General features: G+C 39.2%; 7 protein-coding genes across 7 annotated transcripts; 2 read left to right on the top strand and 5 right to left on the bottom strand.

The window, feature by feature from the left end:
* Window positions 1-2,560: 2,560 nt before the first annotated feature.
* MONOS_155 (putative alcohol dehydrogenase) lies at window positions 2,561-4,004 on the bottom strand. The gene has a single exon (XM_067868381.1). The coding sequence runs from the start codon at window positions 3,972-3,974 to the stop codon at window positions 2,772-2,774; it is 1,203 nt and encodes a 400-aa protein (XP_067728090.1). The 5' UTR covers window positions 3,975-4,004; the 3' UTR covers window positions 2,561-2,771.
* Window positions 4,005-4,211: 207 nt separating this feature from the next.
* Window positions 4,212-4,965, bottom strand: MONOS_154 (uncharacterized protein; the record flags this gene model as incomplete). The annotated part of the gene is made up of 4 exons (XM_067868272.1): window positions 4,212-4,216; window positions 4,431-4,597; window positions 4,687-4,850; window positions 4,912-4,965. 4 exons carry the CDS (start codon window positions 4,963-4,965, stop codon window positions 4,212-4,214), a joined length of 390 nt encoding a protein of 129 aa, XP_067728089.1.
* A 932-nt stretch (window positions 4,966-5,897) lies between these two features.
* On the top strand, window positions 5,898-10,752 carry MONOS_153 (uncharacterized protein; the record flags this gene model as incomplete). The annotated part of the gene is made up of 1 exon (XM_067868166.1): window positions 5,898-10,752. One exon carries the CDS (start codon window positions 5,898-5,900, stop codon window positions 10,626-10,628), a length of 4,731 nt encoding a protein of 1,576 aa, XP_067728088.1. The 3' UTR covers window positions 10,629-10,752.
* Window positions 10,753-10,877: 125 nt separating this feature from the next.
* MONOS_152 (uncharacterized protein) lies at window positions 10,878-12,581 on the bottom strand (the record flags this gene model as incomplete). Its single annotated transcript, XM_067868063.1, has 4 exons — window positions 12,353-12,581; window positions 11,377-12,276; window positions 11,027-11,251; window positions 10,878-10,925 (listed from the first exon to the last, which is right to left on the bottom strand). Exons 1-4 carry the CDS (start codon window positions 12,551-12,553, stop codon window positions 10,878-10,880), a joined length of 1,374 nt encoding a protein of 457 aa, XP_067728087.1. The 5' UTR covers window positions 12,554-12,581.
* A 582-nt stretch (window positions 12,582-13,163) lies between these two features.
* On the bottom strand, window positions 13,164-14,060 carry MONOS_151 (uncharacterized protein; the record flags this gene model as incomplete). Its single annotated transcript, XM_067867953.1, has 2 exons — window positions 13,164-13,644; window positions 13,744-14,060. The coding sequence occupies 2 exons, from the start codon at window positions 14,058-14,060 to the stop codon at window positions 13,164-13,166; spliced, it is 798 nt and encodes a 265-aa protein (XP_067728086.1).
* Window positions 14,061-14,915: 855 nt separating this feature from the next.
* MONOS_150 (uncharacterized protein) lies at window positions 14,916-19,961 on the bottom strand (the record flags this gene model as incomplete). Its single annotated transcript, XM_067867846.1, has 4 exons — window positions 19,902-19,961; window positions 19,725-19,839; window positions 19,526-19,598; window positions 14,916-19,456 (listed from the first exon to the last, which is right to left on the bottom strand). The coding sequence occupies exons 2-4, from the start codon at window positions 19,767-19,769 to the stop codon at window positions 14,916-14,918; spliced, it is 4,659 nt and encodes a 1,552-aa protein (XP_067728085.1). The 5' UTR covers window positions 19,770-19,839; window positions 19,902-19,961.
* Window positions 19,962-20,081: 120 nt separating this feature from the next.
* On the top strand, window positions 20,082-24,185 carry MONOS_149 (putative Hypoxia up-regulated protein 1). Its single transcript, XM_067867738.1, has 2 exons — window positions 20,082-20,347; window positions 20,403-24,185. The coding sequence occupies exons 1-2, from the start codon at window positions 20,108-20,110 to the stop codon at window positions 24,039-24,041; spliced, it is 3,879 nt and encodes a 1,292-aa protein (XP_067728084.1). The 5' UTR covers window positions 20,082-20,107; the 3' UTR covers window positions 24,042-24,185.
* The last annotated feature ends 16 nt before the right edge of the window (window positions 24,186-24,201 follow it).

The following is a 24,201-nucleotide window of genomic DNA, read 5'->3' as shown; positions in this document are numbered from 1 at the left end:
TGAACGAGAAATAATATAGTCATTATGAAATGGCTTTTATTTTTTTTTTTAACACTCTTGCTTTGACATTAAATTTACAATAATCTGAGATCAAAAACAAAAATTTTCTAAGAAATAATAACTAAAAAATTGCTGATTATTTAATGCTGATTTTGAACAAACATTTTTTGATTAAATCAATGAAGTTGCTTCAAATTAAAGAAATTATTTTTTCATTCTCAACCTTCAATTAAAACAAAACTCTTTCTTTATTATTTTCAAAAAAAAGTTCTTTTCCTGAATGGAGATTATCGTTGAAATTGAAAAAAAATTATGAATGTGGAAAATGAATTTATTGTTATCATTGACATGAATAATTCATATTTGAATATTTCAATTAAAGAACTATTTCCATAAAACAATATCAGAGATGAAAGAATATATCCCAATTCTTAATGGATTGCGATTTTTATTGTTTTGAAATTGGTAATAATTTTCAAATCATGTTATTTCAATAAAAATATTTGGTTTGAAATATTGTTTTGTATTTTTGTTAGAGAACGTTAAAAAGTGACAACACCATCTGCAAAAAAATGTCATTAATAAATCTCAAACATGTGCTTTTTAAAGAAATGTTAAACATTCATCATTAAAAGGATATATTTCTAGTCAAAGACGAACAACTTTTGAAAAATCAACTCCCCGAAAAAAGTTATGATTCCAAAATTAATCACTGAAATGTGCAAAAGTTGTTGAATGAAAAGAAATTCATCAACATTTCAATTGTTAACAACATATAGTCTATTGCGAAAGTCCAAAATGAAATAGCATTCTGTCGATGTTTATTATTCCCCATTTCACCTCTTTTTGTTTGTCTTGTTATTCTTTTGTTTGACAACGATAATGATTTGTTATCCTTTTTCACAATTTATGCAACTTTTTTCGAAGCCTTTTCTGAAGATTTGGACTTTTGAAGGACTTCTGTGAAAAATTTTCACAAGACAACTTTCTTTAAAAAAACAGAAAATTTGTTGATCGATGAAGAAATTTGCAACATATCATTCTTTGCAACTTACAAAAGTTACTCCACACAATTATGTGTTGAACAAGATATAACCTGTTGAATTTGGAGCATCCAAAGTGAGAAAAACAATAAATCCAATGATAAAAGCAAACGTGTTGTATTCGGAGGCAAAATCAATTGCAATATATTTTCACTAGCAAGTCGAGTCAATATATTATCTGACAGGTGGATTCTGCAACCATCAAGCATTAACACAGCCTGTGCATGCTTGTCTGGTGAAATCATTCTTTTAATGTTTATGTGAGGAATGAAAACTTTCTCAATCCAGTTTTCAAACAATTCCTTTGTGAAATAAGACGTATTTCCGATTTCCACACATCCATGAATTTCGATTTGATAGCTTGGAGACTGAAGGAATCTTGTATTGAAAGCTTTTTACACAAGAAAACAAGGAGGAACAAAAGTTCCATCAAGTGAAATGCAGTGGAGCAATGAAATCCTTTTTTCTCCTCTGTCAACAGGCGTGTGATTCATTTCAAGATTTTCATTTGTTCCGACCATAAGGCTCATCTTTCTAGTATCTTCATGCGCGTGATAACCTGATTCATCAGCACAGAAGATCATGGATGAATATTTTCCATTCACATATTGAGTCAAGAAATTTTTCCAGGTTATAATACTTTGTTCCGAAATTTTCATTCTTTTTTCGTCTCTCACGCTTGAAGAGGCGACCATCAATTTTTCGCTATGCCTTTTTATGAATGAAGATTGAAAATTGTGAGAAGGCGTTTTATGACAAGCTTTCGCAACAACGGCTTTTAGCGTTTTCGGTGTGATTTGCTTTCTTTTATCCCTCAAAATTTTCTGCATTTCCATAACTCGTTTTTCTTGTTTCCTGGTCATCAACATGTTCTTTTTCTCAGCAACCTTTTTTCTTTTGTATCAAGTTCGAATGTGACAAATAGGAATCTGTTAACAGTTGAGTGTTTTTACAATTCGAACGCTTGAAGGAATTTTGACTGTTCTCATTTTGCATTCTTCGAAGAAGGAACGAATTAATGAAACTTTTGTTTCCGAAGCGTTTAGAAATGAGAAGGAAGAAATGAAGTGCAAGTCAAATTTAGGAATGAATCCTGTTAATTCTGATTCAATTGAAGAGATGCAAAAAGTTGATGATACTTAATGCATTTTGAAAAAGATACACATATGGGCCTTTCTGAAACAACAAAAAATTTTTTTAGAATTACTGTTTCCTCCATTTGTCAATTAACATGAATGGTGAGAGACTGTATTGAAATTTGGTAAGCTCTTTCAATTTTATGCAAACAATAATTATCACACAGGATATTTATAAACCAAGAATAACTAAAATAATAACAATTTTTGATTCTTGATTTAGTAATATTCCTTGAAATAAAATGCTATTTCAAGATGAAGGTCTATAAATTGAAATTTCATGGATTAACACCCATCCAACGGGTGAAATAACAGCTTAAAAAAGCTTCTTTGCTTCACTTAAACCGATGGCAATTTTATTTATAAAAATATACAAACAGAATTTGAAATTTCATATGCTAAATATTAAATGGTGATAAATACATCTAAAATAATTTGATTAATTAAAAATATAAAACATAAATACATCTTTGGAATGATTAAGAATACAGAGAAAATAAAATATAGCAACAACTTTTAAACAATTGTTCAATTCGTTCATATGTTTAATGCAAGACTCTTGAATGTTAGCACTCCGAAAAATATTTTTCTCTTAAAAAGATGTTTCGTAAATTCTTTTAACAACTTCTCTTGTTGCCTTTGTTGGAGCACAGCCAAGCAAACCAGCAAGACTTGGTGTTGTAAATGCAAGATCAACCATCTTTTCAACATCTTCCTTTTTGAATCCCAAATCGTGCAATTTTTCTTTGACACCAATTGAATGAAGCCATTTCAATGTTCCTTCAGCAGCAGCTTCTGCTTCCGAGGGTTCTCCCTTTAATCCTGGAACAATTGGTGCATAAAGTTTTGCGAGAATTTGAGCTCTTGCTGGATATATTTCTCTAATAACAGATGGTAATAAAACAGCTAACCCAAGACCATGAGTAACCTGGCTTTTCAATCCACTCAAAGGATGTTCAAGTGCATGAGTGTAATGAAGCAATCCGTTATCAAATCCAACACCTGCAATAAGAGCAGCATAAGCCAAATAATAACGAGCTTCAAGATCAGAAGGATTGGCCATAACTTTTGGTAAGTATGTTGCAACCAAAGAAACAACTTCACATCCTAATGTCACTGCAAGTGGATTATAGCAAGTTGATGTTGCAGCCTCTGTAACATGATTCACTGCATCGACACTAACGTAGACAGATTGGTCAGGAGGCAAACTCACCATCAGAGCTGGGTCATCAATTGAATACATGGGATAAATGCAATCATATCCAATAGCTGGTTTATAGTTCTCTTCTGGAATTGTAACAACTGCAAATCTATTTCCTTCACTTCCGGTTCCATGGGTCAAGTTGATTGCAACAAATGGTACTGCCTTTTCTGGGACAAATTCAAATTTAAACAGTTGTGTGCAATTCTTTTCTGGATTTGCTAACAAAATTGCTGCACTTTTTCCTGCGTCCAAAGGACTTCCTCCTCCAATTGCAAGAACTGCATTCGCACCAGCTTCTTTTCCCATTGCAACAGCTTCATCGACCATGTGTGTCTCAGGGTTTGCGGAAACCTTATTGTATAATACGTGCTTCATTCCATGCTTTTCAAATGCAGCCTGAACAAATCCCCATGCACCAGTTTTCTGATAAGCAGAACGTCCGGAGACAACTAAGATCGTAGTCACTCCTCGCTTCTTAAGTTCTTCAACAATAAAATCGATCTGCTTAATAGCACCAACGCCCAAAAATACACGTGAGTCAGTGCGAATTTCGCTAACAGTATTTATATCAAAACCAGTTGTCCAAGACATTTATCTATATTCAACTTAAGGGTAGTTGATCTGATTTTCGAAAAAATTATGAGGGGTGAGTTAACCATAAACCTATTCACAAAATTAGAATTGAAGATTTCTTCAACATTTATCAAGATATCAACGAATCAAATCATTATTATTTATTATCTTGTAATTCAAATAATAAAATGTCATTGTTTTCAAATGCATTGTTTTTCAAAAAATGAGATCCAGGAATGATGTAATTGTTCTTCTTCACTCTAGAATTCAAATAAACAATCATGCAATTCACACGTAAGAAGATGGATAAATAAATGATTTTTAAAGTTCAGGATAATTTTCACAAAATTATTAATTGAAAAATACTCAATTTCAAATGAATGTCTCATACCATTTGTTCGAAGGATAACATTTCTTCTTTAACTTTCTTTTCAAATTCTTGGTTCTCTTTGAAAATATCTTTATTTTTCAAACGAACATTTTCTTCACCATCTAACATATTCTCTGAAGTTATTTTCTTAATCTCATCAAAATGCAGTGAAAAATCTGTAATAGTTGTATGAATAGTTCGAAGATGGTCTCGACTTTTTGAAACGCTTTCATTAACTTTTTTTAAATAATCCGCTGATGAAGAAATTTTCCTGAATCAGACATTCAAAACAAAAAGAAAATTCAGCAATAACAAATTTTCAAAAATTTCAGCGAATTTTATATTAAATTTAACACATACAGCACTCCTGCATCTGGATTTAAAATTGAGAAGTCACCTTCTGCAAATCCTCCAATTGTTCCTGGATTTGAGGGATCAGATGGCAGAAAAAGTGCTTTCATAAGACGTAGAAGTTCGTACATATGTGATTGAGTTGTCCACTTAAAACTTTTAGGAATAGAAATCTTTATTTATTCGAGAAATATTTTCAAAGCTTGTGAAAAATAAGAAAAAAGAAACTCATACAGAGCCATCTTCAGAAATAAAAGGATTAAACACATAATCGAGAAATTGAATCATTGGACAACTTTCAGGAAAACTTAATGTATTAAAATTCAAAATTTATTAAATTGAAAATAAATCGTCATATGCAAACTTTTCATCAAAATATATAACAAATTTAAACTGCCCACCTTTATAATCTCCCCAGTTCAAAAAAAGAATTCCATCCCATCTTAAACAAAAAAAAATTCCAATAAAATATCATTTTCAATTTAGTTGAGTTATTTACAAAGAATAATAATAAATAAAAAAAGAGTTTATCAATAATCATAATGGAAAAAAAGCATATTTCTTAAAGGATTTTGAGAAGGCATAACCCAAATCCCTTTCATGCTTTCACGCGCAATTAAAGTATATTCAGTTAAAAGCCGATGATACAATTCCATTTCACTCATTTAACAAATGTTTCATTATGGTTAACAAAAAAACCAATATTCATTTCTTTTTCTGAATAATTGAAAAATATTGATAATAAGATTCTTTGAATGTGAATTGAACAGGATCCATAATTTTCTTTAAAAAGGAAACACAAAACTATTTTTGATTTTTCTGAAATATCTTATAAACACAAAGAACAAAACTTATAACATGAATTAGAATTAAAAAAAGATTAAAAACAATTTTAAAAAACGTGAATTATTCCACATTTGCTCGCAGCGTCAGCATGAAAAAGATAACCATCTTTTCAAGCAGTGGAACATTTCAGTTAATAGAGAATTAATTTCTTCATGCAAAAAATTGCTTTTGTTCAAGATATTTCTTTAACAAAATTTTTTATTTTCGTCATTATTAGGAAAAAGAGGAAAAGTTGAATGAAACAACCTTTATAAAATAAATATATTTATTTGTAGATTAAAAGTGACATATTTTACTTAAATAACAAAAAACAGACTCATTAAATTTCAACTTCATAATAAAAGAACACAGCAAAATTTGTGAATTCTATTTATATGCAAAAATCATCTTTTTCAAGAATTTCTATAGAAAGACTTCATCCTGACATTACAAAGCAACAAAAGCATTATGACTATCAATCTTCATACTTAGTTGCACACAGGAAAGAAAAATTAGATTATTCCCAACAACGAATAAGCTTCGATCAAAACATTTTGAAAAAATCGTTATATTTACCAAACAAAATAACTCGCAAGCACGTGCCCAATAAATGTCAAACCACACACTCAATAATACCTCAAGGATCTTCAGTAATTGTAAACAATTCGCGTCTGTTTCCAGAACGACTTTGCTGGACATCTCATTCACAGCGAATTTGTGCTCCACTTCCATCATCTTCCACATCAATACCTTCCTCAAATTTGCAAAAGTATGATAAAGGGCTGGAAGAAAATAAAAGAAGTGAAGATGAAGATGAATTGAATAAAACATCTTCAATTACCATCACATCTCCATCTATTTTTTCTGATAATTCATTTTCATTTTGCAAAACCTCAAAACCAACTGGTTGCGTACCATCATCAACAGCTTTACCAATTTATGATGAATCTTTTTTTCAAGGATTTTCTAAACCAAATACAAATTCTTCTAGAAGTGACGAAAAAGACGATCTTGAAGAACTTCAATCAACAGAATTAATTCAAAAAAGAGAATTTGAGATTCCACCAGACAGAGCACATTACCCGCAACTGTTATTCAAATCTATTGCAGCAAAACCCTTGCCGATGGGTCCAAGTGGGATTTTCCGTGTTGTGAATGAGAAGTCGCTTCGAAGAATGAAAGAAGATGAAACTGTATTTGAGGAGATTATTCAGTCCGTCGAAAAAAACATTGCCAATGTTAGAAAAGAAGAGGAAGAGGAACGAAAGAGAATAGAAATGGCAAGAAAAAGAGGGCTGACAGAAGAAAAACGGGTTGAAATATTGCATAAGAGAAATGAATTACACAGCAACCCAAATTTGAATGAAACAACAAACAATACTCAAACAGAAGACGAACCTCTCAAAGAAAATGTGAAAGAAGACTTTGAAGCTAACAAGCAATCATACGATGAGACAGACAATACCAGCACATCCCCACTACCTCATGCCATAAGCGTAGCTCCTCGCCTCATCGCACCAGAATCTGCGAAGATTCAGTCAGAGTTTTTCCAGAAGCTTTCCACATTCTCTTCTCGTCCCAGCCAATTTGCAGCTCAGCGCCTTTTCTCAGGCAGTCCAGCAAACAATCTGCCTCACACTGCTTTGCTGCCGCGCTCTCGCTCTGCTTCTCCTTCGTTGATGCTGCCTTCTTCTTTCTCTCCTGATCTTTCACCTTTATCTCCTTCTTCCTCTTCCTCCTCTTCTTCTGCTGCTTCTACTTCCTCCTCCTCCTCCTCCTCTCCTCTTCTCCGCTCTCCGCTTCTTTCTTCGCTGAGAGTCTCGTCTATCAGCAAATCACCTGGTAGCACTTTCTCCCCACTGTGCCCTGCAACACCTGAATTCACTTCTCCAGCTGTTCAGACAGAAGACGAGCTCAACCTGCCTCATCAATCAAATGGCATCGAAAAACTGGATGAGTCTTATTCTTTGTCAGCACGGCACTCGAATACCAATGGAAACACAGCCAATCACGAGCAAAAAAAGTTTACTCTTTTTTCTTCATCAGAAACACCTCTGCAACAAAGCGATGAACCCAAAATGTTTCATCATCATCAACAGCAGCATAAATCCTTTGAATCAGACGATCCGCTTTCAGAAGCACCCCCACAAACACCTTATCGCTTCAAGTCATTAGACTCCATTCTGAACAACCCCATCGCACACGACAATCCATCCACCGACCACTCTTTATCCCCCAAAGACAGTTCAGCTGTCTCCAAGCTGGTCTACCCGCGCTACCATGTTCCCCAGTTTCTCACCGGCAAAAGCAACTCTTCTGCCTCCAAATCACACGTCGCCCGCTACAACGCCACGATGCGCCCAGCCACTGCGCTCCCTTCTCACCCACTGCCACCAATGATCCCTCTGCTGGAGAAGCCTCTTTGTGTGCCAGCTGCCACACTCGCTGCAAATGATGCGGCAAAAACGCTGATGAATCGCTCGCTGCGTGATAGAGAGCGCCTCAAGACACCTGTTGTAGACATCACAGCAGACGACGAGTCACTGCTCAATGAAAATACTGAAGCTGCCTCTGAAGCAGAAGAATCTTTTTCATTTGGATGCAAAAAACCGCCTCTGCTTCGTCTGTTCACTGCGCCCACACAAAGACCTCTTTCGCCGAATGTCCATCGCCAGCCTCTGTCCCCTCAGCTGATGTCAACTCGCTCCAACGTCCATTTCTTCTCTTCAGACACACCTGCTTCTTCCAGCACTCCTCTGGCCACACTCCGTTCTCTGCAGCTGCCGTCCACACAGAAGCCGTGCCCTCCAGCCAGGTGTCGCAGTGCTTTGCTGCCAAGCTCATTGGAAGTGGGTCGTTCAGTCATCACCCCACACACTTTTGCCTCAACGCTGCGGGTGCCTTCCTTTCAGCACACTCCGCGCTCTTCAGTTGTGGCTGACAGGATTGTTGTCAATAACACAGGCAAAGAAAGCAAAAGCACGAAATACATGAGAGAATCTGTCTCAGCACATATCCACAAAAGACGCCTGCCTGAAAAGCTGAAGGAAAAAGATCTTCTTCTTAATTCAGCTGCATTGAATCCTCTTGGTTCTCAATTAACTTCGTCAACAGCATCACTGACTTCATCCATCGTCACCCCGTACTCGTCTCTTGTGAGCTTATCTCCTTCTTCCCCTACTCAAGCCAAACACTCTTCGCATCCTGTCTATCCACTTTCTCTCTCTTTCACTGCAATGCATGGAAGAGAATCACCCGACCTCCTTTCATCTATTGCACTGCAGCACGCACCACCATTATCATCAGTCCCTTCAGCCACAGTAGCAAGATCTTCATCAACTGTCCTCTCTTCTTCATCGAAAGAGTCGCTTTTTGACACTTTCTGTGCAGAAGACGAGGTTTGCTTGAAGAAAGTGGATGTTGCTTCGAACGAGCTGCCGTTTGATAGACACGCAATGATTGGGGCATTTACTGCGTCGCTGGTTCCTCCGACGACAGCTGAGGAAGAGGCAAGGAGAAAGAAGAAGAAGCTGATGAGTCCGGAAGAGATCGAGGCACAGAGGAGAGAGAAAATGCTATTGATGAATGAAATGAAGAAGAAGAAGAAGAAGAATGGGAATGTAAATGTAAATGTGAAAGGGAAGAGTATTACAAGAATGTCATTTCGACAGGCAAAAGCTGAGGCTGAAGCAGAATTCAAGCCAGAAATGGAGGAGAGTGAAGATGAAAGCGAAGAACTTATACAAAACATACAAAATCTTCAAAACATGCAAAAGCCACAACAATCCAATCGACAGCCGTTTCCTCCTTCTGTTTCAGTGTCAATTGCTTCTGATCTTTCGACAGAAATGAAAGAGAACAAGAAACAAAGCAACAAAATAAGTGAGCCGTCTTCAAGCAAAACACTCACCGAAAGATCAGCTTCAGCAGCAGATGAGGTCAAAACAACGACTAACCGTCGATCTTCCTTTTCTTCCACTCCAAAAGAAATCAACCTGGAAGATGCGAAGCTTCTTCGGCAGCTTGCTTTCCCCACATCGCCTGCAGCCATCCCATCTGCTTCAGGCAACACATCATCCACAAAGGACAGTTCTCCTTCTCTTTTCATCAAAACAGCATCTGCCGAGCTTTCGCCTCTGCCTTCGCCATCTCCTCACATCGAGTCATCAAACACAACTGAGCAATCATACCCTTCTTTTCTGTCTCCTTCTCCTTCCCACTCGAAGCGCGACTTGTTCTCCAGTGCTTTTTCTCCTTCCTCTTTCACCTCCTCAGCCCCGTCGTCTCCTCATTCGCTGCATTCCTTCAATCCTCATAGACGCTCCTCTTCTGTCTCTGACACACGCAGACACAGCCTTTCTTCGCCTCGTATGGACTCTTTTGCTTCGTCTCCAATGGCTCAGTCACATTTGTGTTTAGATATGGATTCAATTGCAATTTCTACAACAAACAATCCAAAAGACGCTATTCAAAACAATCAGTCTTCTTCTTCTTCTTCTTCTTCTTCCTCTTCCTCTCTTTTTTCAATGCCTCAGCCATCTTCTGCATCAAAACCATCAGCGACTGCTATCATTGCCTCAGGAGACGCACTCAGATCACCAAATGCATCTTCTTCTCCATCTTTCTCAGACACAGCTCATTCTACTTTCTCTCCTTCTTCTTCACCTTCACCTTCTTCTCCTTCTTCTTCTCCTCACTCTCAGAATTCTCCCTTTTCGCCAAGCAGACACCCAGTGCAAGAGAGGCAGCAGTCATTTACTCAGTCTGCTTCAGCGTCTTCTCTCTCTTCCACAGGAAGCGCCGCGGTGCAGACGATTGTTGAGATCAGAGAGCAGATGAAGCAAGCGCAAGAAGAGGAGAATCTGAAGTGGGAGAACAGGAGACTGTACTTGATTGCGAAAGAGAGAGAGAAAGAGCTACTGAAAAAGAGAGAGAAAGAGGAAGAGAAGAGACTTAAAAGAGGAGGGGGCATTGCACCACAGCCAATAAGAAATGATGCTGATGATATTGCTGACCCTCGCAGGCATCTTGTTACTGAACACAGACTGACAGACATGAAAGTGAAATCTCCAAAAAAGAACAAAATAATACGCGAAGCAACTGAGGTGCCTTTTTCACCAGGATGAGATTCTGATGTGGGTTTCGATCAGAAAAATTATTATTTACTTTGAATTAAAAAAAAAAAGGTTGCATTTATAATTGATAGAAATATTCTTTTCAGTTTTTATTTTAAAATTCAACAATAAAACAAAAAAAAAAAAAAAAAAAAAAAAAAAAAAAAAAAAAAAAGATTAATTACAAATCAAAATTGAACATAATCTATTTTTTAAATAAACATTACAAAAAGCTTTTACAAATATTTTGGATTGAACTCATCATGATTGAGGAATTGGCAATGATATTGTGAATACCTGAGGTGTTGGCTGAAAAGATTCATATCAATATAAATAGGATAATTACAAAATACATAAACGCAATAAAGCAATATTTTCTTTAAAAAAACAATCAAATCATGATCACAAACCTTATCACTGGATTTAACCAAAGTCATTGAAATTTGTACTTTCTTTGCCTTTCCTTCACTTTGAGATGTTGATATTTTCTGTTGAGTTGTCAAAGCCTGCTGACGTGTTGCTTCATTAACAACAGTTGCAGATGTGATAAGATATCTTGTCTGCACAGCTGAATGCCACAAAGGTGTTGGACGTATTTTGACTGTTCCTTGAAACTCGCTGAAATGAGTAGAAGTCTGAATGTAATTGAAAAAAAAAAATACATGACAATTTTACATTTACAATATAACAATAAAAATACGAAGTCGAACATTTTCAAAAACAATTATTCCAATAATAACAATGCAACAAATACACAAACCAAGACCATGCAGTTAGCTCTTTGTGCAGTTTCCAAAAGCAAATGCTGAACTTTGTGAAGAACAGCAGCTCCACTTTGAGTGTCAGACAGCAAAGACAATATTGAATCAATGTTATCAATCACAACTACGCTAAATGGAACGGTTGATGGCATTTCACTTTGCTTAGAGTTCAACAACAGTTGCAATGCAGAAGAATCTTCTATTGTTTGAGGCTCAGTTGATGAAACTGAAGAAGACGTTGGAATTATATCCGCAGGCGCCATTTCAGAGAAATCAGATAACAAATGCGCAGAAGTTATATCTCTTGGAGAAAGATGTTCACTTTCCGAAGAAACATCAAAAGGGGGCAAAGGCTTCACATCAACTGATACATTGCTGTCAACGCTTATTAAAGTGCTTTGCTTTTGATCTGAATCCAATTGCAAATGCGTTCCTGATCCATCAAAAGCTGTGAAGCTAAAATTTTGAGATAATTCCATATTATCAACGAATAATTCATTCTGCTCACTTTCTTGACACGAATCCGAAGAAGAAGAATGCCCAGCGTCGCGAGTGTGAGCTTCACATTTATCATCGCAAGATTTCTTCTGTCGTTTTGTGAATTTTCTTTGTTCATCATTATTCTCTTTTGAAAAGAAAGAAATTCCTTGCATGCTCCAAACTGTTTTTAAAGCTGTTATCAAATTCCACGAATCCGAACAAGGAATGAATTGTATCCTTTTCAGATACTGTTCAAGCAATGGATGAAAGCAATCAACAACTTTCTCATGAGGTCTGCATTCAAATAGCATATTATTAGCCACAGCCGACAATCCATCTATCTGTAACATATTTCCAATAAAATAACACCTGGACTCTTGATTCAAAATAAGATGTTTGAACGCCTTTCTGAACAATATCTAGATATAAATTCATTGAAAAAATTTTAAAAACATAATACCATGGAAGATTTGATAAAACTCAAAATGAAAATACATTTGTTTTCCAACTGCAAGAGGATCCAGAAATTTCAATCAATTCAGGACTTGAGTAATCAAAAAAATTTGATTCAGTAATTAATTTTGCATTCGATTGTGCATCTTCAACGTGTCCCATGGAAATCAAAGGAATCAATGATTTAAATTCTGCTATATTGCTAATATTCGCATTTTTATCCAGAAGTTGTGAAATAAGCATAACATAAATTGATATGATCTTGATACCATCATATATGTTTTTTGTCATGGTTCTTTTTTGAATAAAGTCACAAAAATGTTCGGAGGAAAACTATTCTTATTATACGAAAAATTATAACAATGGTTCAACAGCTATCTTTTTTCTGTCAACGTGATATAACATTCGCAATACAATTGATATTTACCGAGCGAAGCAAATATGGTTTTGTTTTTCCGTTGGTTTTGATTACAAACAGGAACAAATTAACATGTCTTTTGGATTGAAATTTATCTGCACTAAAACTTTCGATATTCGTCGCACCCTTGTTGAGAAGCCCCCAACAATTGAAGAGCTTCGTGCAATGATTTCGGAGTTTTATGGTGTTGAAGAACCGGAGAAAATTTGCCTGACATATGTTGATTGCGAGAGCGATTTTGTTACAATTAAGACTTCAAACGATATTGAAGTTGCAATGGATTTGTTTAAGGAGAAGAAGCTTTTGACCATATTTTTGACATGCTGTTGCGATAGCAAATGCAAGGGCAAATGCGATTGTGAGGGTAAATGCACAAAACCATGCAAAGGAAAATGCGATTGCGGATGCCAAGAAAAAGATTCATGCTCCGCATCGTCATCTTCTTGCTCTTCGGAAAAATGTGAGAAAAAAGAATGCGACGAAGAATGCTGCAAGAAGGATTGCTGCTGCGGATGCAAAGATAAATGTTGCAAAGACAAATGCTGCAAAGAAGAATGCTGCAAGGAAGAGTGTTGCAAGAAGAAGTGCTGCGATAAATGCAAATGCGGTCCAGGATGCTGCGGACCTGATGGCTGTGATCCATCTTGCCCATTCCCATGCAATACCGCTTTGTGGTACAAGAGAAGGATGATTCGTCGTTATCTTGCACATAAGATGTGCACCAAGCCATGTGGAGAATCTTGCGGACCATGTGGACCATGCGGTCCATGCGGTCCATGCAAAGGACCATGCCCCGAGAAGCCTTGCGAGAAACCTTGCTGCGGTGGAAAATGCTGTTGCATGCCTCCATGCCCTTGCCCTCCATGTGGACCATGCAAGCCTTTCCCTCCTTGTGAACCATGTGGACCATGCAAGCCTCCATGCTGCTGTTGCAAACCATGCCCACCTGGACCATGTGGACCGTGCAAGCCTTGCCCACCATGCCCTCCATGTGGACCCTGCGGACCATGCAAACCTCCATGCTGCTGTTGCAAGCCTCATCCTCCATGCCCACCTTTTGAGCCTTTCGGACCATGCAAGCCACCATTTGGCATGCCATGCCCACCCTGTGGTCCCTGTGGTCCCTGTGGTCCCTGTGGTCCCTGTGGTCCCTGTGGTCCATGCGGTCCATGCGGTCCATGCGGTCCATGCGGTCCATGCGGTCCATGCGGTCCATGCGGTCCCTGCAAGCCTCCATGCTGCTGCTGCAAACCGTGCCCACCTTGTCCTCCATGCCCTCCATGCCCTCCATGCCCCCCTGAAATGAACTTTGAAGAAATGATGATGATGCATCACAGACCATGGAAGATGTGGAGAAGATTTGGAATGTTCCCTCCTTGCTAAATTTGCGTTGTTGTTATGAAGTCTTCCTATTGACCCATTTAATAGTGAAGAGAGATTTGTTTCGGATGTTTTCCGATGAAAATAATCATCAATCGACCAATTAATATTCGTTGCTGATTGAATTTTTTTTTTCACTTTTTATTTTCAACGTTTTTTGACCCATTCACGTTTTTGAGCTGTGTAATTGACTTAATAATCATAAATAATAAATAATTTATGGTGTTTTTTTAATTCAACCAATAAAAACTTTTTTGCAAAAAGATAATACGTATCTTGTCATTCAAGAACGAAAGAAGTGTGATTCCTCGAATTCTGCTTTATCTACATAAAAAACATTGTAAAAATCGTTAACAAGAGAAAAATGGAGAAGGATTGCTCAACGTTAATAACTGAAAAATTTCATAATATTTGGCAGATGCTGAAAAGTGGATTGAAGATTGCTTTAATCTCCAATTAAGGTTGAGCAAAATTGAGAAAATATTTAGATGAAAAACAAGAGACAAACGAAACAATGCGAATCACGTGAAATTTATAAGAATAAATAAAAATTCCAATAAAAAATAAAAAATAATAAAAAATTACTATGAATTCAACACAAACATCTGAATGCTTTCAGAAAAACACACAACATACATACAATGTTTTTTGAAGCAGCAATTAATCTCTTCAATCAACTGAAACATTATAAACCAGATAAAATTAATCAAAATATAGCCCATCTGATTTCATTGTAAAAAAAAAAAAAAAAAAAAAAAAAAAAAAAATTATTTGAAGCAATTACTTCAAATAACAACTGCTCTGCATTCACTTATGCCGAGCACGCGGTGTTCGATACGCTGTTCCTTTGACATCAACCAGCCTTTCTTTGATTCTCTCTTCTTCTTTCTGCTTTTTATTCACTTTCTCCTCCATCTCCCTCGTCATCATCAGCAGATACGCCACCTCTTCATCGATCTCCCTCTTCTTCTCCTCCAACAGCAGCCGTTCCTCTTCTTTGCCTTCCAGCGCCTGCAGAATCACCCTTTGCTTATGCTCTGCAATCCTCTCCCTCGCCTCCCTCTTCTCCTCACTTATCATCTCCTTCTGCCTCCTCTTCTCATTCAGATCTTTTTCCCCTTTCCTCCTCTTCTCCTCCTCCGCTCTCCTCAGCTCGCTCCGCAGCTGCGTCCGCTGCTCCTGCTTCATCTGCTGCGCCCGCTCCTGCTCAGCCAGCGCCCTCTGTCTGTCTTCCTCTCTTTTTCTCTGAATATTCCGCACCTCCTGCTCCTTCTGCTGCAGATACGCCCTCTTCCCATCCATCACTTTGCTCCTTTCCTTCCTGATCTCCATCCTCTTCTGTGTGATGTCCTTCCACTGGCTCTCGCACACGCCAATCGACGCAGACACCCGCTCGTCCTCCACCTGCAGCTTCACCAGCCTCTTTCTCAGCCTCTGCCTCTCTCGCTCGGCCTCCAGTGCAGACAGCAGCATCTGCTCTTTCTGCATCGACACGGACGACAACGTGGCAGATGTGCGCTGGGTGCCCAGGGAGGAATACAACTGACTGCGGCGCTGCTGAAGGAGAGGGTAGGCGGAATATTGAGAAGAAGAAGAAGAAGAAGAAGAAGAAGAAGAAGGATAAGAAGGAAGAGGAGGAGAAGAAGACGAAGCCAGAAGAGGAGGGGAGATAGAAGAAGAAGGAGGAGTCAATGTTCTTCCCTGAGTGGATGCCTGTCTGGTGGATGGGCGTGTTCTGTAGTGGCTTGGCGCAGCTGCCATTGAAGAAGTGGAACGGAGAGGGGGAAGATGAGAGGCAGAGGAGTGAGGAGAAGAAGAAGGAGAGAAGGAAGAGGAAGAGGAAGAAGAAGAAGGAGTGCAGACACGAGACGACTGAGAACACGAAGGCAGCTTCACATTTCTGTCGTCAGGCAGCTCCCACACTTGTTCACCATCTTCATATTCCCCTCCTTCCCCTTCACCCTCTCCTTCCCCTTCCCCTTCTCTTTCTCCTTTTTCCTTGTTTTCTCTGCTTTTCCCTTTCCTTTTTCCGATTCTTCTCTGCTTGTTGCTCTTCCCATAGCGCTGTGAAAGCGATGTCTGTGAACGATACTTTGGCTGTTGTTCTGTCTGTTGGATGCTTCCACTTCCTCCACCACTTCCTCCTCCACCACCACCATAACAAGAAGCATTAGCAGAATTAGAAGAGGAACCAAACTGCCCCTGGTTGCATGCCGTTGATGAATAGAACGAAAAGCCGGCTGAGTCTGCCCTGTGCATACTGCCCAGTGTGAATGACGAGCGGACAGGTGGCATTGCTCTGCCTTCTGCACTGGCAGTAGGGAAAGTGGAGGAGTTCCACCCGTTTTCTCGCTCTCGCCAGCGCTCTTCTTCTCTTTCTCTCTCTTTTTCTTTTTCTCTTTCTCTTTCTCTTTCTTTATCTTTCTCTGAATTGCGCTGTTTGAAGGAATCAGAACGACGTTCTCTTTGGTCGATGGCTCCTGATGAAGGAAGAGGAGAAGGAGAAGATGAAGAAGAAGAAGAAGAACCAGAAGAAGACGAAGAAGCACCAGAAGAAGAAGAATTAACAGGATTCTTCTTCATCTTTGGTGATTTGACAGGCACAACACGAGAGAGGTACGGGCTGCGTGTGGAGGATGTGTTGGAAGGGCGGGTGGAGCGAGAGGCAGTGAAGAGGGAAGATCTGTTTGGAGAAGAGCCCAATGGAGAATGAGGAGAAAGAGGAGAAAGAGGAGAGGAGGAACGAGGGGGAAGAGAAGAAGAAGCAGAGGAGGAAGAGGAGGAAGAGGAGGAAGAGGAAGATGTGCGATGCTTAGAAGAATTCGAACTGCTGTGTTGAGTCAAAAGAGAAGAGGAAGAGCCAATTGAACTGGAAGACATGCGCATTGCTGTGAGTGTGCGTGGCTGATCAGCTGGCTGTGAATGAGGATTAGATTGAGAATTAGATAGAAGATGAGATTGAGACTGCTGCAGTGAGTGCTGTGTGGAGTGCATTTCTGTGTCGTATCTGTCATCAAATGAACTGTTCTGATATTGTTCTGATTGAAGTTCTTTCTCTTTCTCTTTCTCTTTTTCTTTCTCTTTTTGTCCTTCTGCTTCTTGCAGCTCATCCAATATCCACTTCCCGTCTTCATTATCTCCCGTCGCATCACAATCACCCAGCTGCATCCCTTGAAATTCACCTCCTCCTTTTTTGCCTTCTTTTGTTTCATTTGTGTTTGAAACAGAACCATCTTTCTCCTCCTCTTCTGAAGAAGAACGAGGCAATCCTGACTCAACAGCAGCATTCGCATTCGAATGAGGAGATCTAATTGATTTATTACTTCTTTTTTTATTCTTTTTATTCTTTCTTGTGGGCGACAGCATTTCATCCCCTTTTGGAGACAGATGATGAGAAGTGACAGGAACAGGGGTGTATGCCACTATCTTCAGTGAAGATCGCATGCTGTGTCTTTTGCCTTTGGGTGTGGCATTAGCATTAGCATTAGCATTAACAGTTATATTGGAATTGGTATTGTCACTTTTGCGATTTTTGATAAGATCTTTTTCTTTTTCTTTTTCTTTTTCTTTTTCTTTTTCTTTTTCTTTTTCTTTTTCTTTTTCTTTTTCTTTTTCTTTTTCTTTTTCTTTTTCTTTTTCTTTATCTTTTTCTAATTCCTTTTGGTTGTTTAATAAGTCCTCTTTCTGAGGTGATGTGTGTGTTGTGCGATTGGCGCGGCGGGAAGGCGAAGTGCGATGTGGTGATGATGATTTCGTGTTAGAAGAAGAAGAAGAAGGAGGTAAGCTATTGCTTTCTTGAACAGAAGAATTCGAAAGAAAAGAGGTGTTTGCGGAGTCAGGCTGTTTTGTGTAAGAAGAAGAGAAAGAAGAAGAAGAAGAAGAAGGATTTGTGATGGATGAAGATGTCAAAGAGTTCATTTGGGTGCTTGTGGAGGAAAGAGAGTTTGAATGACGTGAATCTGAAGAAGAGGAAGAAGAAGAGGAAGAAGAAGAAGAGGAGGAGGAAGAGGAAGAGGAAGAAGATGAGGAAGAAGAAGGTGATTGAATGTGTTGATCTGAAGTGGAGTGAAGTGTGTTGTGTGGAAGTTGATTAGATTTGGATGCTTTTGATGAGGAAGAGCTCTTAACAGAAGGTGTTTTGTTTGGTGCTTGCTTTGCACTTTCTATTTCTCCGCTGGCAGCATCGGAGAAATTATTTGATTTCTCCGTTTTTGGAGTTAATTGCTGTTTTGCTTTGCCTGTTGGCTTCAATTCTGAACGGAGTGAAGATTTTTCATTGCTTTTTTGATCAATTTTTTCTGAGCTGTTTTGCTTTTTTGGTTCTACTGCATTCTTCGCTTTCTCATCTTTTTCATTTTCATCCATAAAATTATCGTTCAATGGAACTTTTCCTTCAGATTTTTGATTGCTTTGAGTGGTTTCTCTTGTTGAGCCATCTTTCTCACTTTTTGTTCTGGATCGGTCAGAGCGTGGAGATACTGATCGAGGCGTCTTTTCATTCTTTTCAGCCTCAAAAGAGCTGACATTTGCTTTTTCTGTTCTGTTCTCTTGCTCTTCGCCAGATTCTTCCTTATTCACTTGCCAATGCTCTTCTTCCTTTTCCTCTATTTTATCTCCTTTCACTCTATCAAATCTTCCTCCTTTGCCATCCACAGCATCATCATCATCTGCCAATCCACTCAGCCCCAGCGGCTGTTCTGCTCTATTCGCATACACACTCCCACCTGCCTTGCTGCCATCATCTCTTTCTACTGACAGCCTCTCTGACGACTGTGTGCCTGACCCAACTTCATCCAGCTCAGATAGCGCCTGCAGCTTCTGCAGACTCGATGCAAATGCAGATGACGTCATTGAGTCTGGCATTGATGGTGTGGTTGGTGTTTCGCTGGCCGTCTTCAGCCCCAGAAGCTGCAGCGCATCAGTCTCGTACTGCTGAAGCGGAGGCAGCTGCTGCTCAAGAAGCAGTTGTTGCTGGTTGATTTCTTGTGCTTGCACTTGCAGTGGTGCGATCTGCTGCTGCAATTGCGTTTCTAACTGCTCCAACTGCTGCAGAAGAGAAAGCTGAAGCTGCTGTTGCCCAACTGCAAACTGTTGCTGCTGTTCTGTTGCAGGCAGTTGAGATTGAGTTATCTGTAATTGTAACTGCTGTAATTGCTGCTCGTATTGCTGTTGGAGCAGTTCCTGTTGCTGTTGGCTTTGAAGTTGAAGTCCTTGGTTCACAGCTTCAAGTTGATCCAATTGCTGCTGAAGTTGTTTATGCTGATCATGAATTAATGCAATTCGTTGTTGCGCAACTTTCAGTTCGGATTGCAATTGCTGCCGCTGCATTGGGGACAAAGGGCCATTATCTATTGATATATTAGCACAAGTAGAAAAGCAAAGCTGAAATCAGAGGAAAAACATAAATAAAGTCAAACATGAAGAGTCGACCGATGATAATAGATTATCCGTGTTTGAAAGCAATGACGGAACAAATTGTTGATTAGAATGCTAAATAGAACACCGAAATGCAATAATGCAAAACAAATTTGAACAATTGTTAAAAAATTATCAAAAATTGGCAATAAAGATTAAAATTAAAAAATAAAATATTTGCAGCAAATATAAAAAAGAAACCGTATCATTTGCATTAGGATCAAGACCTTTTTGTTGTTCTGTCATTGATATTTTGCAGAAATCTAAATAAATTCTTCAATATGCTCTATCAAAAGTGTAATTTGCTAAAAAGTTGCTTCATTTTATTAAAAATAAAATTTCAATTAAAATTTCGATTAATTATAATTATCATTAAACCTTATCTCGCGCAAAGAAAACAAAAATTCTTCAATAAACGTTTATCTCCAAAAAAATAAAGGGGTTTCCGAAAATTGAATTATTTCTCTATAATGATAAAATAATTGAACATCTGTTCAATGATAACGTCAGCAAACTTCAATGATTTTGTCATAATTCAAAAAATTTTGAATAATATATATGTATTGATCTTGGAAAGGGAAGAGATGACCACCAAAGAACATTTTAATATGAAAGTCTTTTTTATGGCAATTTTGCTAGGACTTTCTTTCAGTTATGCTAATGTGATTGGAATCGATTTAGGTTCCAATTTCCTTTCATTTGGACTGTTAAAATCCGGGAAACCGATCACTGTTGTTCGGAATGAAAATGAGAAGCGTATAACACCAGCATTGGTTACAATTGATGGACTTGAACGATTTGCTGGCGTACGTGCAGCATCAAAGGTCTGATCAATTTTTAGCATATCGAATATTGAACAAATTCTATTTATTTCTCCAGACAGCAAGACAGTCTCGACAGACTGCAAACAACATAATTCAACTTCTCGGAAGGTATTCATTACCTCCTAGACTGGCGTACCCTTATCCTCATCCTCATTACGAACTCGATGAGCAACGTGGAACTCTGCTTTTCAATGCTTCGAATGTTGAAGAGCCAATTCCAGTTGAAGATCTTGCTGCTCTTATTCTTCAGCAAGCGCAACAAACAACATATAAATCAAATGATGTTTTAATCAAAGATGTTGTAATTACCATCCCAGCCTATTTTACTCAAAGTCAGCGTCAAGCTCTTCTTGATGCGGCCAAAATTGCTGATTTGAATGTAATGGGATTGATTACTTCAAATGATGCAGCTGCATATCAATATGGAATGGAACGTTCCAGAACAATGAGCGAAGAAGCAGCAGCTCCCGTAAATGAAACTGCGCAAAAAGATGCTGAAGATAAGTCAAAAGAAGAGCAAAGCTCAGCAAGAAATGTTGTATTTATTGATATGGGAGGAAGCCAAACATCTATTTCTTTGGTGAGATACGAATTCCCCAAGCCAAATGTCACAGAAAAAGAAGAGAAAAAAACAAAGAAAGAAAAAGTAGCCGAAGCAAAGAGAAAGAAAGAAGAGGAGGAGAAAAGAAAGAAAGAGGAAGAAGAAGCCAGAAAGAAGAAAGAAGAGGAAGAGGAAGAGGAAGATGACGATGATGACGATGATGAAGATTTAGCAGCAGAAACTCCTGAAGAAAGAGAGGAGAGAAAGAGACTTGAAAGAGAAATTGCTGAAGATGATGAAGAGGAAGAGGTTGTTTCGGAAACCATCAACATTAGGAACAACGATGATCTTCAGGCTTATATGAAGAAGCAAGAAGAGCGCCAGAAGAAGAAGAAGTTGCGTGAGGAGAGAAAGAAGAGGCTTCATGAGATACGCACGATCCGCAAATCGAGAAAAGCTGGAGCAGGTAAAAGCAAGAAAGTGAAAGGCTTTTCATTGGACGAAGGCTTTGACCCAGAAAAGCATACAGGAAAGATGGATGTGCTGCTTACTGTTACAGACGAATCACTTGGAGGAAGGCAGTTTGATGCACTCATCGCTGATCATCTTATCCGCGAATTCCACAAACAAGCTGCACCTGAAGAAGTTGAGAAATACGGAGAATGCAGACCATATCTCGATACAGAGGAGGAAAAACAACAAAAGCAAGCTTTGGATGAGGAAAGAGATCACAAGCATAGAAAGAGAGTTTTGCCAACACCTTTGAATCCTCCACTTTCTGCTGAAGAGGCAGAGAAGAAGAAGTATCCAGGACCGAAATGCCGTCGTCTCCTTGACTCTCCCTCAATCGTTCCATACATCACGAAAATCGCATCTGGTGCAAAAGAAATGCTTACAGTGTCACCTGAATATCATGGCACTTTGGATGATTTGCTTCCTGAGCTGCCAGAATTCCACTTCTGCATCAAGAAAGAGCAACTGGAAGAGATCGCGCGTCCCTTGTTTAACCGCTTCCGCCTGCTGTGCGAAGAGATGGTTGCCAAATACTGGACTCTGAACAAGACACATCCTGAATGGGAGGTCGAGTCAAAAGTTCCATTGTCATCAGTTGTAGTGCAGATGATGGGTGGCTCCATGAGAATTCCAGGGCTGCAATCAATTGCGCTGTCTGTGTTCAACAAGACAGAGCTTGGCAGACTTCTGAATGTCGACGAAGCTGCTGCATTGGGATCGACAATGTATGCAGCCACACTTGTGGAGAGATACAGACTGAAAGGCGTTAAGCTGGTTGAGCGTGCTCAGCGCGAGATTGTTGTGCGTATCAGAGACATCATTGGCGGCACACTGAAGAACAACGAAGCCAAACCAGAGGAGGACAAGAACGCACTCGACAAATCACTGCGTCTGCCTTCAGAGAAGTCGCCTCTTTATGGCGAGTGCGGAATGGACACCGATGATGGAGTGTACATTCCAGACGATGCCACACACGCCGTTGTTGTGCGTGTTGGAGAGACACTTCCGCTGAAAAAGACTCTTATCATTCCACGTACATCTGCATACACCCTCTCATTCGATTATGCCCAGTGCTGCTGCTGCTGCAAAGACAAAGACAAAGCCAACACAAACTGCAGTGGCTGCCCGAAGCTCCGCTCAGAAAGTGTTCCTGTTGGCGTCACCGGAAATCTACTGAAGGTGAAAGTTGTTGGATCAGGCTCATCTCTTGGCTTGTTCAGCAACACTGTCGATTGGGCAACGCGTGTTGTGGTTGAGATCGGAAGAGACGGAGTGCTGCGAGTGAAGAAGGCGACACTCGACGTTGTTGGAGAGAAAGTGCCAGAAAACGATCAGGCAGCAAAGAAGCCGAATCCAGAGGAAGAGGAAGAGACAGAGAAGTTTGATGATGAGGCTGAAGAAGAGAAGGCAAAGAAAGAGGAGAAGAAAGTTGAGGAGGCTGCTGCAAACAAAGAAGCACAACAAGCCGAAAAGAAGAAGAAGAAGAAGAAGTATGTGAAGCGTAGAATGGCGTTGGAGCTCCACAGATTGAACCGCCAGGAAGATATTGAAGATTCGAATGAGTGGAAAGAGCTGTGTGAGAAGAAGAAGAGCGAGAACGAGAACAAGCCATCAGAGAAAGAAGGCTCAGCTGCTTCATCGTGTCAGTTTGGCTGCAGATATGACTTTGTGTATCGCCCAGACGACTCATATCACTACTACCCAATGACCAAGAAGCAGATCAAAGCAGCTAAGAAGAGATTGGAGAGGTTTGAGATTTACGAGAAGGAGAAGGAAAAAATTGCAGAGGCACGCAACAGGTTGGAGTCATATGTGTTTGAGATGAAGGAGAAGCTTGACATACACAAAGCAGAGCTTCTGAAAGGGTTGGCATTGGAAGAGCAGATTGACAATGCGATGAAGGAGCTGAACGATATTGGATTGTGGCTTGAAGACGAAGGTGTTTCACTTACAGACCCACTTTTGATGAGAGAGAAGATTCTGAAGGAAGAAAGAGAGAAAAAAGAGAAAGGAGAGCCCGTTGGGACAGAAGCCAGCAGCGACGATGCACTGCAGAAGGAGATGGATTATGTGATGGGTGTTTTGAAGGAGAAGCAGTCAGTTGCAGAGAAAGCTTGCAACATGATGGATCTGAAGCTGAAGGAGAGGAGTGCGTTTCCGATGGCTGTGAAGAAGTTCAGGGACATGGTGTCGAAGATGAAGGAGAAGCAGGACGAGGCTGTGGTGGCTGGCACGATGACTGATGCAGAGGCAGATGAGATGGAGGCTGTTTTGGATGAAGGCATGAACTGGCTGAAGGAGCAGGAGACTGACTATAAGTCGATTAAGCCTGGTGAAGATTTGAGGCAAACCAGCGCTGATATCACTGAAGAGATGCAGAGGATTGAGAAGAGAGCGGAAGATATGATCAAAGAGAGCGATGCAAAGAGAAGGAAAGAGAAATATGAGAAAGAGAGGAGAGAAAGAGAGGAGAGAAAAGCGAAGGAGAAGGAAAAGCTGAAGAAAGAAAAGGCAAAGAGAGAAGAAAAGAAGAAGAAGAAGCTTCAGGAAGAAGGCGGGTACGATGAAATTCTTCAGAACAATGATGACACTACAGACACACCTCAACCAGAAGTCGAAGATATTGAGCAAGAATTGTAATTATATTCAATTCCACCTTTTCTTTTCTTTCTATTTTTTAAAAAATATTTTTTTAATTTACTTTTAATTTTTGAAAATAATACTCGCGTGTTTTCACCAATCATTCCATTTCCTATTGCAAAAACATATTCAATTATTTAATAAGCAGTTAATTTTTTAT

This window comes from Monocercomonoides exilis (genome assembly GCF_001643675.1).
Source record: "Monocercomonoides exilis strain PA203 chromosome Unknown scaffold20-1493094, whole genome shotgun sequence".
Taxonomy (NCBI): domain Eukaryota; phylum Preaxostyla; order Oxymonadida; family Polymastigidae; genus Monocercomonoides; species Monocercomonoides exilis.
The sequence above is the reverse complement of the archived record's forward strand: the minus strand, read 5'-3'. Positions and strand labels throughout refer to the sequence as shown.

Excerpts from the sequence above, each read along its gene's own strand:
- MONOS_155 (XM_067868381.1), bottom strand. The coding sequence starts at position 3,974 with ATGTCTTGGACAACTGGTTTTGATATAAATACTGTTAGCGAAATTCGC.
- MONOS_149 (XM_067867738.1), top strand. The coding sequence starts at position 20,108 with ATGACCACCAAAGAACATTTTAATATGAAAGTCTTTTTTATGGCAATT. Across the intron at positions 20,348-20,402 it reads GCGTACGTGCAGCATCAAAG|ACAGCAAGACAGTCTCGACA; the intron begins GTCTGATCAATT and ends TTATTTCTCCAG.